Below are 15476 nucleotides of genomic sequence, written 5' to 3'. Positions count from 1 at the left end.
GAGAGAGAGAGAGAGAGAGAGAGAGAGAGAGAGAGAGAGAGATGACATCTCTGTCTCAGATGGCAGTGCAAGTTTTGGCTAAGTCCCCCAGCGATTGGAGACCTGAGGATCATGGGTGAAACCGTGGGACTTGGTGGGCAGGAGTTGGGAAGGGTAACAAAACTCGCTGCCCATGTGTGGGTTCTGATTCACAGAGACCCTTCAGGATAGTTAAGAACTTCCCTTATGGGTTTCCAAGACTGTAACTCTTTTCAGAGGTTGAAAGCCTTGTCTCTCTCCCACGAAGTATTGAGTGGTTTTGAACTGCTGACCTTGTGTTAGTAGCAGCCCACCGTATAATCACTCCTCCCCCAGGGCTCCTCCTGGGAGTACGCTGGGAAGGAGAATGATGGCAAAAGGTGGCAGGAGGGCATTTGCCTGTGTTTCCAAATAGGGAAGAGGGGAACAGCTGCAAAGGGAGGCTGGTTGGTGGACTCCTTTCAGCTGCACCCCAAGTTCTCAGAACAGCTAGTGAGGTGGGCATGCCAGCAGTGGGAGGCGTGGCCTGTCAAAGAAAGCTGCTGGAGGAGAGCCCCCTCCCTCAATCCCGGGGCTCGTGAGGGTGCTGAGACCATGGCCAGGTGCCCATCCTGGGACTGGCTCTCGCTCTCGGCACCCCTATGTGTGTCCCAGTGAAACAATGCACCACTGGGTGTCTTCTGAGACACATGTTGGTGGACGGGGACCCCCACCCTTCTGGGTAACAGTGGAGTGTGTTGCACCACCCAGGGATTCCATGAACAAGGTGCTCAGAATAGCAATGAGGGATCCCTGGATTGTAAAGCTCCAGATGCCTGGGCATGCACCTGGGTGAATGTGGGTGCCAACCATAGAAGGCCCTGGGCAACCCGGTAGAAAAATGTACCACAAAAATTCAAAATCATAAAAATGACCAGAAAGCCTGGTCTGATACGGACAGGTGGGCCACCCAAGACTGTGGTCCTGAGACACCCTGCAAACCTAGAATTGAGCCCACCCCAGGGATCACTTTGTAGCTGAAACAGCAGACAGGTCTGTAAGTGTATAGAGAACATGTCAGAATGTGCTCCCCTGAGCCATCATCCCTGGACGGCAGGGGGTCGTGGGGGCAGATGGCATGGGTTCATGGGAAGACGGCAGGGGCTCGTGGGGCAGACGGTATAGACTTGTGGGGCAGATAGCATGGTTCGTGCATGGGCTTGTGGCCGCAGGGCTGCTTACCTCTGGGAGTGTCTTGAACAGAAAGCCCGGCCTTGGACTTGGACATGGAGTGGGAAGGGCCCTTAGGTAATCATCTGGCTCTCTCCAGAAGCTCAGGGGGCCTCTCAGCCTTGTCTCCAAGATACCAGAGAACTCCTTGGTAGGCAGACACTCCCTAAAGTGTGTTAGCCTGGGTAAACTATAGAACCAAAACCAGGGAGACTCATATGTGTGTAAGAGAGAACTTTATCTCAAAGAGCAATCGGATATTGAGAAAACATCCCAGTCCAGTGCAGATCAAGTCCATAAGTCCAACATTAGCCCATCTGCCCTATACTAGTCCATACAGTCCTCTTTAGAGTCACGCAGCCATGCAATGATGCTGAATGCAGGGAGATCACAGACCAGTGGGTGGAAAGTCTTATGGATCCAGTGGCAGTGGAGGCATCTCAGTACTGGGTCTTCACATGGCTCCTCTAGCGTAGCTCCATGTGTCTTGTCAATGGAAATGTATCACAGGGAGTGAGCGTGTGTCCCGCCTCCAGCCAGCTATTTATCTCTTTAACGCCTCCAAATGAGGTCATCAAGCTGTGACCTGCTTGACAGGCTAAACTCCACTCCAGTGGACAACAGATTACGTAACTACCACAGTACCCAAAGATGCCATGGAAGAAAGGCCAGATCTTCACCTTGCAAAAACAACCACTGGACACCCATGGAGCACAGTTCCACCCTGAACACATGCGGCCACCAGGGATCGGGGTCAACCAGGTGGTGGACAGTTTAGGTTGTCATAACTGGGAATTAGGCACCAACAGTTCAAGAACATGGCACCTGGGAAAGGAATTTGAGGGCAGATGGGCACCTCCTGGCTACACAAAAGAGGAGACTCCAATTCCACATCTGCCCAAGGGTGATTCCCACGCGGCAGAGGTCAGGCACGCTTTCAGTCCCCAACTCCCTTCACCCTCCTCTGGTACAGCCATTCCTCCCACGGCACGCTGCTCAGCTGGGCTTGATAATCCATGACGTAGCCCCACAGAAGTCACAGTCAAGATTCATGATAAGGGGTTTATTAAGGAAGGAAGCAGGTTACAGAATGTTAAGGATACAGTTCTTTTGTCCACAGCGTCTCTTCTCAGCCACCTTGGCAGGCATGCTTCTCTGGTCCTCAGCCTCCCAGTGGTCTCTGCCTCAGTGGACCAGGACGCCTAACATGGCTAGAGGAGGCACTCTGTCTCACCGTCTTGGTCTCAGCGCTGTTCCTCTGCTCTGTCTCATGTTCTTGGTGGGGCTACCGCATGCCCCTACCAGCGCAGGCCGGGGACTCACACGCTCCGCCGGTAGATCTGCTTTCTCGAGGGTCACGGAACTCTTCTCTTCCTGCTTCTGAGATAGCTCATTTTTATACCCAGCTGGAATTGGCAAAACAAACCAATCCCCAAGTGAGTCTTCTACACCTTGTTTGCATGCTCCCCTCCAGCCACCGGGTGGGAGTTACAAACACAGTGGGAATCCTTTCCCTTCACCAGTCCCAAATGCCAACAAGGCTGAAACGGAGGCCTCCTGGTCTGAGCCAAGCGGCCTCTCCGTTCCAGATGATGCTGAGGCTGTGACGGTCCCTCACTGGACACCCGGAGGAAGAAGGAGGAGAGCACAGAGAAGGAACCACGCCCCACTTTGGGGGATTGCTATCATTTACTTGTCACTGCTCTTGGACAGTTGGCTCTGGTGGTGAGAAATACAAGTCCCAGCACAGTGGTTCCTAACCTTTCCCAGGCCGTGGCCCTTTCTCACCGTTCCTCATGTTGTGGTGATCCCCCAGCCAAGGAATTCTTTTCATTGCTCCTTCATCACTGTCATTTTGCTACGGTGATGAATCGGGCAACCCCTGTGAAAGGGTCATTCCACCCCCAAAGTGGTCACAACCCACAGGTTGAGAACCGCTGTCCTAGCATCTTCGTAGAAACGGATTCCCCTCAGTTGCCTGGTCCCCTTTGCACTTGGATGTGCACATCATCTGTTTAAAATTCAAGCTTGTATGCATCAGGTTGCTAGGTGGGGCCTGGGATTCTGCCTGGCCAACAGCTCCCCAGGGATACCCTTGTGGCTGGTGCACAGACCATCTCTGGGCCAGCCCCTCCCGAAGCCTCCTGCAGCCTTGTCAACTCTGAGCTGCCCCCATCTGCAGAAGCAGCAGTTGCCCTCGTGGCTCTGATCGACTTCATCCGTGGGGTGTTGGAACTTCATGTTCCAGAGGCTGGCTTGGGAGTGTGTGCTATAAAGATAGACAGTCTTCAAGTCGTGGGTCACTGTTCACGGATTCGTATGATCGTGAGTGAGCCTCTTCTCTGTTTATTGTAGTTTCCCTCAGGGTTGGAAAAACGACTTGATGCACAAGTTAGAATAGCACTGTTCTCACAGTCACTGCCTAGGCTGGTGTGTTGACTTACTGCTTTCCTGGTTTCTCCGGCCAAGGACTGTGCCCTTCAATTATTCATTACCCCCCTGCCGCAGGGGTTCCCCACGGAGGGTTCCTGAGCTTAGGAACCTGTTGATCAGTTATTAACATTTCCAAGGGCTTAATGAGGCAAAAGCAAATTAAAATCCAGGCTCTTTGCTCTTAGCAGGAGCGACAGTGCCTTCCTTCCTTCCTTCAGTTGCCCTGGCATCTCATGCAGAGCTGCGTTTGGGTGTCTCTGATGAATAAAAACATGGGGAAACAAATGAGCTCTTACTTAACCTGGCTTGACAAACCTCCTTCCAACTATCTTTCAGGATGGGCAGAGGTGGAGCAATAATAGGTGGCCCACAGTTAGCATGAGCTGGTTACAAACCAAGCGTGGTAGTTACATAATCTAGTGTCAAGTTGAGGATTAAGAGTGTAGGGGTGGAGTCTAAGCTGTCAGTCAGGATATAGTCAATGAGGTCTCTGTGTGGACATGGCTTTCTCCTGAGAATTCTGGGAAATCTGCTTTTTCCTCCTTGGAGGTGGGAGAGAGAGACTCTCTGCTTCACTTCCTTGGAGACTCACCACTGACAAGCCTGATTCCCTGCGAGACATCCCTGAGGAGAGGACACATGGACCTACCCTGATGCAGCCCTGGAAGCTGGAGAAGCCATGTGGAGATCCCTGCCAGGGCTGAGATGCTTACAACGCCACTAGACCCAAAGACTTTCTACCCACTGGCTTGCGATCCTCCTGCATGCAGCATCATTGCATGTCTTTCATGAGGCTGAAGAGGACTTTATAGACTGGTATCTGACATAGGGGCTAATATCGGACTTATGGGCTTGGACTGGACTGGGTTGGGATGCTTTCTTTATGTACAATTACCCTTTATATAAAAGTCTGTCTTATACATATGAGTTTCTATGGATTTGCTTCTCTAGTCCACCCAGACTAACACACCAAGGGAACTAGAAGGCAAAGTGGGTTGGGATATTAGCATGGACTAGAAGGTGATTCCCAGTATATCAATGGAAGGTTCTGGAATGACTCACCATAACCCTCTGTGACAGATGGAATTATGTTCCCCCTAAAAGATATGTTAATGTCCTTATTTCCTATACCGGTGAGTATTCCCTTGTTTGGGGAATGTGTTTGTCTGGGTAGACTAGAGAAACAAATTCATTGACACTCACATATGTGCAAGAGCTACTTTTATATCAAGAAGTAATAATGCATTAAGAAAACATACCAGTCCGGTTCAGATCAAGTCCATAAGTTTGATAGTAGCCCATGAATCTGAAATTAGCCCATGAATTCCTCTTCAGACTCACACAGCACATGCAGTGATGCTGAATGCAGGAAGATCACAGGCTGGTGGGTGGAAAGTCTGTGGATCCAGCGGTGGTAGAAGGCTCTCCACGTGGCTCCTCTCGCTCCTGAGTGTCTCCTCCACAGGAACGTGAAGCAGAGAGAGAGTGTGTCCCACCTCCAGGGAGGAGGACGAAGGTCCCAGAATCCTCATGAGAAGGCCACGCCCACAAGGAGGGACCACCAGGCTGGGACCTGATTGACAGCCTAGACTCCACCCCTTCCTTCTTTGATCCAGTTGACATGAAATTGTGTAACCACCACAGGGAAATAGCATCTTTCTTGGAAAATTCAGTAAAACCCAAGGGAGCCTGAGCCAGTTTCACACAGATACCTGCCAGAGAAGGAAAATGCCACTATTTTCTAATAGGAAGTGGCCAGCCTGCTCCCTGTCAAAGGCAGAAAGCCTGGGAGACCTGGAAAATCAAGACCGTCCCCTTGGGATCCAGGAGGCCGTGTTTGAACAGGCGGGTTCTACTCCTGATTCCTTCAGAGTGGCATCTTGTCTGAAGGGAGAACAGAGATGGGGAGAGAGTCGTCCATGAACGGCGATACCATCTCAAAAAATCCTCACTACCGTCGAGTCAGTTCTGAAGGACAGGGTGAAACTCCCACGGCCGGTGGGTTCTAATCGTGGACGCTGCGGTTAGCAGCCCAACCTGCCACCTGGGCTCCTGCTGGTGATCCCGTGGGAGAGGCCAGGGAGCTGAGGAGCACCAAGAAATGTCGGGGTCTGCCACAGGCTGAGAGAGCCCACAAAGAGAGAAAACTCAGCCGGGAGGTTTGCTCTGGATTCAAACTCATGGCCTCCAGAACCGCTCTTCAAAGCCACCCACCTGGTGGGACTTGGCGATGACAGTCCTGAGACGCCCTCTGAGGAGCTTTGGTGGGGTAGGTGGGCTAGGGCTTGGACCGCTCACCGCAAGGTCAGTGGTTCAGAAACCACCTGCCGACCTGTGGGAGAAGGACGAGGCTGTCCGCCGCTCACAGACTGACAGGCTCGGAAACCCACAGGGGCAGTTCTATGCTGTCCTGCAGGGTCGCTGTGAGTCACAATCCACCTGACGGCTGTGGGTTTGGCTTCAAGAAGACACCCTCCAGCCCTGGAACTGGGCAGCTGCGCCCCCAGCATTCTAAAGCCCAACTGCCAGGAGGTTCCTCGAGGGTGGCCTGAGGGTGTTGGGTAGGTGTCAGGGGCCCGGGTTAAAGCTGCAGTATTGGGGCGGTATGTGGGGCTGGAGGGAAGAGACAAGGAATGCTAGGCATGGACTCTTTGTCATGAATGATTGGTGCCCGGGGCCCTAGAGGGAGCATTTGGGGTAGCTAGAGGACCAGGTCTCTAGTAGGTGGCCGGCTGCGGGCGTCTCAGGCTCAGATGGTCTGCCTGAGCCAAGTCCCACCAACCATCTGTCTGCGAGACTGGAAGGGAAGAGATGGGCCCCACTGTGACAGACTTGCCTAGTGGTGACAGGCAGTCCCCAGGGTGCGCGTGGGAGGGAGAGAGGGACTGTCCTCTGGCCTTTGGGTCTCATGGCAAGGAGACTCCCTCATTTTGCAGCTGGCCTGAGGAAGAGCTAATGAGGCGGAGACCATTCTTGGGAGGTTGATTGATTGGATAAATCATGGCGCAGGAAGCTCACTTCTCAAAGAGCTGTTTAAAAAAACCCCAGGTGGCTTTATCTGTAGATGCACATGACATTTTATAGACTGAGAGACTTGGGCTGGGAATTAAAGAGAGTTGAAGGACTGTTGTTGTTTTTTTAATGGTGTTTCACCCCAGATTTTACTTTTTTAAAACGGTTTCGTGGGCATGTCGCTCACATATCATACAATTCAACAGCTCAGTCCCATGAAGGACGTCGCACGATCCTGACCACGATCAGGTATAGACCATTTTCTTCCTTCTTGAACTCATCAGTACTAGCTCCCCATCTCCCCCAACCGCCCAGCCCTTCCCCCAAAGAACCATCCAGTTAGTTACTGTCTCTATACATTTACTTGGATTTCATACACCGAAAAATTTTAAAAATTCACACTAGTACTTTATGATGCATTTTGTGGTTGGTTTTTTTTTGGTATTTAAAAAAATCATTTTATTGGGGGCTCATACAACTCTTATCACAATCCATACATACATCAATTGTGTCAAGCACATTTGAACACTCGTTGCCCTCATCATTCTCAAAACATTTTCTTTGTACTTAAGCCCTTGGTATCTGCTCCTCATTTCCCCCCTCCCTCTCCGCTCCTTCCTCCCTCATGAACCCTTGATAATTTATAAACTATTATTTTGTCATATCTTACACTGTCCGACGTTTCCCTTCACCCACTTTTCTGTTGTCCATCCGCATTTTGTGCTTTTAAAGAGTAGTGGTTATCGTTGATAAAAGTAGCTTAATAAAGACTTCCAATATGGGTATACCATTAATAGGAAATAATTGATGTTCTATAAAGCAATTAAGCTATAATGCTGAGAATTAGTCTACAGGCTTCTTCAGTTAGAAGAATAGCTAGTGTTAATCATGTTTTATAAGTCATAACAGTTTATAGTGGCATTTTCTTTTTTTCCCAAGGCAAATATGTTTATTCTTTTAAAAAAAATCATTTTATTGGGGGCTCTTATACACAGCTCTTATCACAATCCATACATCCATCCATTGTGTCAAGCACATTTGTACATATGTTGCCATCATCATTTTCAAAACATTTTCTTTCTACTTGAGCCCTTGGCATCAGCGCATTTCCACCTCTCTTTCCCCCTCCCCAAACATTTAAAAAAAAAAGAAAACTAACAAGAATTGCAAAGAAAAACAGAATAAAACCTTAATTGAAAAGGAAGTAGAAAAGATTAGAAACGAAAGGTCTCGTCGGTAAAATCCAGTAAGCCGTCATTTCTACATCTTTGAACATCCCATCACAATGTTTTGATGAATGGAGTGTGTGTATGGGGGGCGTGGGGGCAACTTCTACTGCACCAGGGAAGCTTCAACTTATTCTGTTTGTGGGAAGGCCCATCCGGTCTCCTGTAATGTCCATATTTTTACCATTAGACTGAGAGGAATACGTCTATATCTTTCCCACAAAACACCTCATCATACATCGTTCCTTTGCTGCTGTTTGTTTGTTGTCTAACTGCAGGGCAGGAAGTTCATTGCCTCTGGGTTCGGTAATCGATTGAACAATCCTTCCTTTGGTGGGGCGGAGCCCCTGGGTGGTACTAACGCTCCCTGGGCTACAGTGCTAACCAAAAGGTTGGAGATTCAATTCCACTGAGAGGAACCCTGGAAGAAACGTCTGGCAGCCAGCTTCTGATAAAATGGTCCTTTGGAAATGCATAGAACGCAGTTCGACTGTGGTCGCCATGAGTTGGAGACTTAGGACTGCAACCAGCTGCTGGTGAGAGGAGCCCTGGTGGCACAGTGGGTTGTGCGCTGTGCTGCTAACCACAAGGTCAGCAGTTTGAAACCACCAACCACTCGATGGGAGAAAGATGAGGCTCCCATAGAAGTTTCCATCCTGGCAACCCATGGAGGCTGTTCTACTCTGTCCTATTAGGTTGCTAGGGGTTGAAATCGGTTGTGGAGGTGAGTTTTGTTTGAGTTGCTGGTTTTGTTGTGAGTAGTTATTCTAACTCATTGCTATCAAGTTGACCCCAACCTCTAGAGAGCCTTGGTGGCGTAGTGGACTGTGCACTGTGCTGCTAGCCACAAGGTCAGTGACTCGAACCCACTAGTTGCTCTGCAGAAGGAAAATGAGGCTGTGCGCTCCTGTAAAGATGGGAAGTCACAGCAACCCAAAGGCGCCATTTTAACCTGTCCTATAAGGCGGCTATGAGTATCGATGCTGGGTGTTAGGGTGAAACACTTCTTTCCCCCCATATATTTGAAATTTCTTTGTTAACCAAGTTTCTAGAAAATCACACTGATAGGTTGTGTTAGTCTGGGTAGACTAGAGAAACAAATGCATAGACACTTATATGTATAAGAATGAGCTTTATATACAAGAGCAATTGAATATTGAGAAAAACATCCCAGCCCAGTCCAGATCAAGCCCATAAGTCTGATATTAGCCCATCTGTCTGATACCAATCTATAAAGTCCTTTTCAGACTCATGAAATACAAGCAAGGATGCCGAATGCGGGAAGATCACAGGCCAGTGTGTGGAAAGTCTTGTGGATCTAGTGGCAGTAGAGGCATCTCAGCACTGGCGTGAGTCTCCATGTGGCTTCTCCAGCTCTCACACTCGAGCGCAGCTCCATGTGTCTTGGCAGCAAGCATGTTTCTCAGGGAGTGAGCTTGTGTCCCGCCTCCAGTGAGCTCTTTACCTTCATAGCGCCTCCAAATGAGGTCATCAAGCTGCGACCTGACTGACAGGCTAGATCCACCCCTCCCCTCTTAAGGCTCAAGTTGACGACAGCTGATGTCAACTCCATCAGTGAGAGCAGAAGGACGCGGCAGTTTGCAGGGTTCCATTTCTCAATGGTACTGGGCAGATGTTTTCTGAGCGCCTTTTGTTTGTAGGGAGAAAGATGGGGTTTTCTACTGGCTTAAATAATTACAGCATCGGAAACTCACGGGCGCAGCTCTCCCCGGTCGTAGAGGGTGACTATGCGTCAGAACTGACAGGCTGGCGGTGAGTTTGATTTTCATTTGTAAGACGTGCTGCCTGGATTACTCTCTGTTGCAGGTCTCCCTCGAGGTGTCCCGAGTCTGTGACAACTGTGGGTCCTCAGCAGTTAAGACTTCAGGTAAAAGACAGGTGCGAATCCACGTCACATCCCAGTTACAGGCGCTTTTACCGGAATGGCAGACATCTCACCTTGACACTCTCTTGTCTTTACACCAGGTGTGCTAAGACAGGTGGTTTGGTGGGGGTGGTGGGGGTGGCCCCCTTGGACAGGATTCAAGACCTTGCTCCTGGTGTGTGAGTATTGGCTCCCCTCCTGCAGACTGCCCAGTCTATGCCTCCAGTCCAGCAGACGGGGGTGATTAGGACCTCATACGACATGGAACCTGGGATAAATTGGACCCCTTGGAGATCTTGAGTCTGTCATCAAACAGCGCCATACTACCAGGAGTAGCCCATACCCTGGGGTCCCTGTGCTAAGAACCTCCTAGACCCCAGGGAAGACTGATGCCCAGACAGATGGAGGTCTCCAAAGACTGCCAGGCCCTCCCATGTTGACCGGCAATGAAGACCTGCCCTTAGAGCCGGCACCCTGAAGTCAGACTTCCAAACTCCCAAACTTTGAGAAAATAGATTTCTGTTTGTGAAAACCAACCCCTTGTGGTATTTCTGGACAATGTAAATGGAGCACGAGAAGGATGGCAAAGACTATTGGGGAGACTGTGGGCTTGCAGAAGAATGAACAAAAGAGTCTTAGAAGAAATGCAACCAGAATGTGCCTTAGAAGCAAAGGCGACAAGGCTTAGCTCCCCTCCTTTGGACCCGTCGTCAAGAAAGGCCAGTTTCTAGGAAAGGGCAGCACGATTGGTCAAGCGGAGAGTCCATGAAGACTAGGGAGACTCTCAATGAGATGGATTGACACAGTGCTGGATCATGGGACCCAGGCAAACCAAGGACCGTGAAAGGGGTGTCGGACCAGGCAACATTTTGCTCTGCTCTGGGTAAAGCTTCCGTGCTTCTACATCAGTTTCTGCAGAAATTCCTGAGAAGTGACAGGAGCTTCTCCTACTTTCACGCGGTAGAAATTACGCGAGCCAGGGCTTCGTAGATGAACGCCTGTAACAGCCACACATTTCTAATTCTGGTCCTACCCAATCTGAGCTGACGGGTCTGGAGAGCCCTTGGGCTCCCTCTTCTCTAGGACTGGAGACAGTGGGGGGAATCACTTCCCACCTTCTTCCTCTCTAGATTTGAGGGGCTTCTCTTCCCTATTCCCTGTGGCTTGCCTTACACTCGATCTCATCGTCTGCAGCCACCTGGCTTTTTGGTCCCACTCTTGGGAAGAGACACTTTCCCTGTTTGGAAGGTTCACCCAGCTCCCCTCCTCCCTTTCCCTATCGCCAACCCCAGATGAGCCTCAACCGGTCCACAGGACATGGGTTTTGTATCTGGTCCCACCCTGAGAGGGAATAAAGCTTCTTGGAATTTTGCCTCCTTCCACATCCCTTGGGACTTTTAAGGATCTTTGTCGGGTCCCTAAGGAACGCCTACATTTTGAGATCACAGCCTGTCCAGCACTAGACCTATTAAAACACGCCTACATCCCACTCGGAGCATTTTCCCCCCTCCCCTAGAACAATGAGAAGGATCATTATCATTTTACTTTGGAAATATTTGTCTCTCAACAGATTCACTTTATAATCGGCTGTGATTTCTCAGCCAGCTTCATGCTTACTTAGGGATTCTCTTGAAGCGAGAAAAGCGAATCCTCAGAAGGTTTTGAAATGTCATTAAATTTTTATGAATACCAAAGCCATCAGTTAACAAGGCTTTATAGAAGTTTAATTAGACATTACCCTGTATACTCAAGTATAGGCCGAGTTTCTCAGCACATTTTTAATGCAGTCCTTGTGGTTAAATCAGGTGCCTTGGCGGATATTCAGGTTGGCTTATACTTGAGTATACAAGGTAATGTATTTAGATTTCTGGGTTGTTCCAATGTTCTCTGGTCTTTAAGCATTTCATTGTTGCTGTTAGTTGCCATCGCATCAGCTCTGACCCATGGTGACCCTATGCTGTGGCCCAGTCTTCATGAGGACGGTCTGCTTCTGTCCACTGTTTTGGCCATTGGCATTCTGAGTATCTTCCAACAGAAAGGTTCCTCTTCCAGCACAGTATCAGATACCATTCGGCTGTGACCATAGGATGTTCACTGGCTAATTTCTGGAAGTAGATCACTGCCCCTTTCTCCCTAGGCCATCTGAGCCTAGAAACTCCTCTGAAACTCACCCACACAAGTGACCCTGCTGGCATTGGAAACTCTAGTGGCATAGCTTCCAGCCTCACAGCAACAGACAAGCACTGTGGTACAGCCTCCTGATAGATGGGTGGTGGACGCATTTTAGGGGCCCCTGGAAAGCTTGGGAGGGGCCCTGGTGGCATAGTGGTTACATGTTGGGCTGCCAAGTACAAGGTCACTGGTTTGAAACCACCAGCTGCTCCTCGGAGGAAGATGGGGCTTTCTACTCCCATAAAGAATTACAGTCTCAGAGATCCACTGGGTCAGCTCTACCCTGCCCTACAGGGTTGCAATGAGTCAGGGCCAATTTGATGGCAATAAGGTGTTTTTTTTAGCGGTGGGGGTGGTGTGGGGGGTGGGCGGTTGGGAAAGTTTGGAGACCATAAGCGCTGCCTGCTAAATTCTGATGGCTGCTCCTTCCATATCCCTTGGGCCTTTGTAGGATCTTTTTAGGCCCCTGCAGAACTCCTAGGGGCTCTGGAGGCGCTGTTGGGTCAGTGTTGGACCACCTACCGCAAGGGCAGCAGTTTGAGGCCACCAGTCAGTCATTGGGCAGGAGAGAGATGAGGCTTTCTACACCTGTAAAGGTTTCCAGCCTCGGAAACCCACAGGGGCAGTTCTACTCTGTCCCATAGGGTGAGTATGAGTTGGGACTGACTCAATGGCAGTGAGTTGGGTAAAGACCACTTTTTGCGAGCTCAGCCCGTGGAACACCAGACATGTTAAAACACCCCCCACTCCACTCAGAGGGCTTTTCCTCCTCCTCCCAAAATAAGGAGACTGCTGAAGTGGCCCTGCCTTTTCACATTCCCACTAGGAAGGAGCACATCTCCCTCTCAAATTCCAGGCCCCACCTGGCCAGGTGTCCAACACTTAGTTCCAACCTTCTGGAGTATTCTGCGGCGGTCTCCCCTGGAGTCACCTGGGCAGCTTATGACTCAGGTCTGGACATTTGCTCTCGCTCCCGTCTCACCTCTGCTCACCCCCGTGAAGGTTACGGCCATGTGTCAACGTGGCTAGGCTGTGACAGGTGTTCTGTCGTTCCCCTCCATTTTGGGGTCTGATGTCAGAGGACTTTCTTGGGGGTGGGGTGTGCGTGATAATAAGTTCTCTTAGAAGAACTAATACCAGATGAGTCCCATGGAGTTGGAGATTAAAGATGGCCCAAATGCCCGAGTTGTCATCTTTGGACCTCTGGTGCTTGGGACAAAAGTCTGCCGCCCGACTTGAAGTCTTGGGGACTCTTGGAGGGGATCCTACAACCCCACAAGCCAGCAGCCTGGCATTTCCCACTTGCTAGTTTTTAAATTCCCCCCGTCTTTTTTTCCTGAGACCCCTTTTTGGCAAGTTCTCAGCGGTGCTTACAGGGGAACCTACCTAGCTGTCGCTCAGCCTCCCTCTCCACCTGGTATGCACGCTCCATCCCAGGACCCGTGTCCTGTAGGGGCCTGAGCTTGGCTGCTCTCGGGAGACTGTTGTCAGCCAGGACCCAGGCGATGCCTGTAGGCTCTGGACGGGGAACAGTGGGAGCTCACAGGCCCCCTCCGTTCCTTTCCCTGGAGCAAGGAGCACACCTTGTCTCCAACAGGCCTGCTGAGAAGGTGCGCAGGCAAAGCTTTTTGGAGCCTCTGGACCGACACTCGGTGAGCCACCTGAGAGGAAATGGTTGGAGGCTCTCCCTGCTTGCTTCTAGAAGACTCCAACGCTCGGTGAGCCTATCTGAAAGGTCAGCAGTTCAAAACCACCAGCGCTCCTTGGGAGGAAGACTAGCCTTCTACTCCCGTAGGCAGTGGCAGCCTGGGAAAATCACAGGGGCAGTTCAAGCCTGCCCTCTGGGGCGTTGGCACCCACTCCTTGGAAATGAGTTTGTGGAAAGCGCTCATTCCGGTTTTGAGGTGGACTTTCTTTGGTATGCTAATTGGAGCATGCCAGAGGAGGGTGGGTTCTAAATCTAATCACTTCTGAGCTGTCAAAAGAGCAGCTGAGACTCAGAGGTGCACAGGCATCTCTGGACCATTCAGAATCTGGGGAACGTCAGGAACTCTGACCAGAAAGGCGCGGAGCTTAATTTGGACACTCAGCCTCCAGCACTGTGAGCACATGTATTTCTGTCCTTTCCAGGTCCCCCCTAGTGGTACTTGCCTCACAAGGGTTTGGGGGAGCGGCATATCTGCGGGGAAGGGGGATGAAGGCTGGCTTTACAGATGGCTCGTCGTGAGCAGCCTGTGCAGTATCTGAAGTGAATGTGCAAACTGCAGACAACGATCCCTGCCGATTATGATCTCCTAGTCAGGCTTGGGTTCATAATTAGCCGTCGGGGGGTTTTCTGTCTAGTTATCCGATGTCTAAGGAGCCCCGGTGGCACAGTGCTCAGCTGCTAACCAATAAGGTTGGCGGTTCGAATGTACTCCCCACCCCACGGGGGAAAGGTGTGGCAGCCTGAAAGACAGATGGGCACTGTCGGAAACCCCACAGGGCAACTCTCCACTGCCCGGAAGTACAGCTAGGCGTGAGAGCCCACTATGGGGCAAGAGCTGGTTTGCTGCTGTTGTTGTCCTAGTTCGACGGCAAATGCTTCTGGAATCCCACAGGATGTTTCTCAGAGTGATTTTGACCCTCACTTTATACTGGGGGAATTTGTTATAATGGGGGTTCTCCATTTTTCCTTCTGGGTCATTCTTTGAGGGTGCAGTGGCCCTGTGCTTGGTAGGGTGCTAAGTAGCATCCTTGGCTTCTACCCTCTAGATGCTAGTTGTCCCCTCCCCAAGTCACAACGCAAGAAGCTGGAATGTCAGGCCCAGCATGCAGACATTATGTTTGTTTCAAAGCCAAAGGAGCCCTGGTTGGGGGGTGGGGGGAACACCATCCCCTACACTGGGCTGTGAACCGCTATGTCGGTCAGCACTGCAAAGTCACCAGGCCCTCCCAGGGAGAAAGACGAGGCTCTCTGCTCCCGTGAAGATTTACCAGTCTCAGAAACCCACAGGGGCAGTTCCACTGTGCTCTGTCAGGCCCCTGTGAGTCGGAATCAGCTTAATGGCAGTGAGTCTGGTTTAGTGTCCCCTCTGTGAGCCTTACCAGTCCCCTCTGGCCCTGGGCCAGTTGGAGTGGGTTTGTTATCTGCACTTTGCTAAGGGCAAAGAACTGCTCCCACCCAACGCTGGGGGCAGGCATTATCTCAGTCCCCAGGGCGTGTCGAGGGCAGCCTTTAGTATAAGGAAAAGAAAAGAAATGCAGGAATAAAAGAATGAGGGAGGCAAACCCTGTCGGTTCAGTTTGTCCCTGGGCCCCAGGGCCCACCCTGGCTCAGAGTGGCTGTCCCTGAAACTTCTCCCGGGAGTGAGTGATCAGTAGGAGGGCTGGAGAGGCAGGCAATGGACCTGATTCTGCCACTAAAGTGCCCAGTGCTTCACCCAGTCTCAGCAGCCACTGCCACCAGGAAACCTTAGCCTCCTCCTGACGCAGAGACCCCTTATAGAAGGTCTAGAGGTGCATGATGATGTTGCCTGGTG

At 50.8% G+C, this 15476-nt stretch overlaps 1 protein-coding gene across 1 annotated transcript in view; it reads right to left on the bottom strand.

Moving 5' to 3' along the window:
* Positions 1-15476, bottom strand: part of LOC115872856 (translation initiation factor IF-2-like) — a 53221-nt gene that overhangs the window by 36941 nt on the left and 804 nt on the right. The window contains exon 2 of the mRNA XM_030888128.1: positions 13342-13473. Within this exon, the coding sequence (XP_030743988.1) occupies positions 13342-13473 (132 nt within the window). The remainder of the gene's footprint in view (positions 1-13341; positions 13474-15476) is intronic.

This window comes from Echinops telfairi, unplaced genomic scaffold (assembly GCF_000313985.2).
Source record: "Echinops telfairi isolate 266 unplaced genomic scaffold, ASM31398v2 ScPeMD7_7458;HRSCAF=8496, whole genome shotgun sequence".
Taxonomy (NCBI): Eukaryota; Metazoa; Chordata; class Mammalia; order Afrosoricida; family Tenrecidae; genus Echinops; species Echinops telfairi.
The sequence above is the reverse complement of the archived record's forward strand: the minus strand, read 5'-3'. Positions and strand labels throughout refer to the sequence as shown.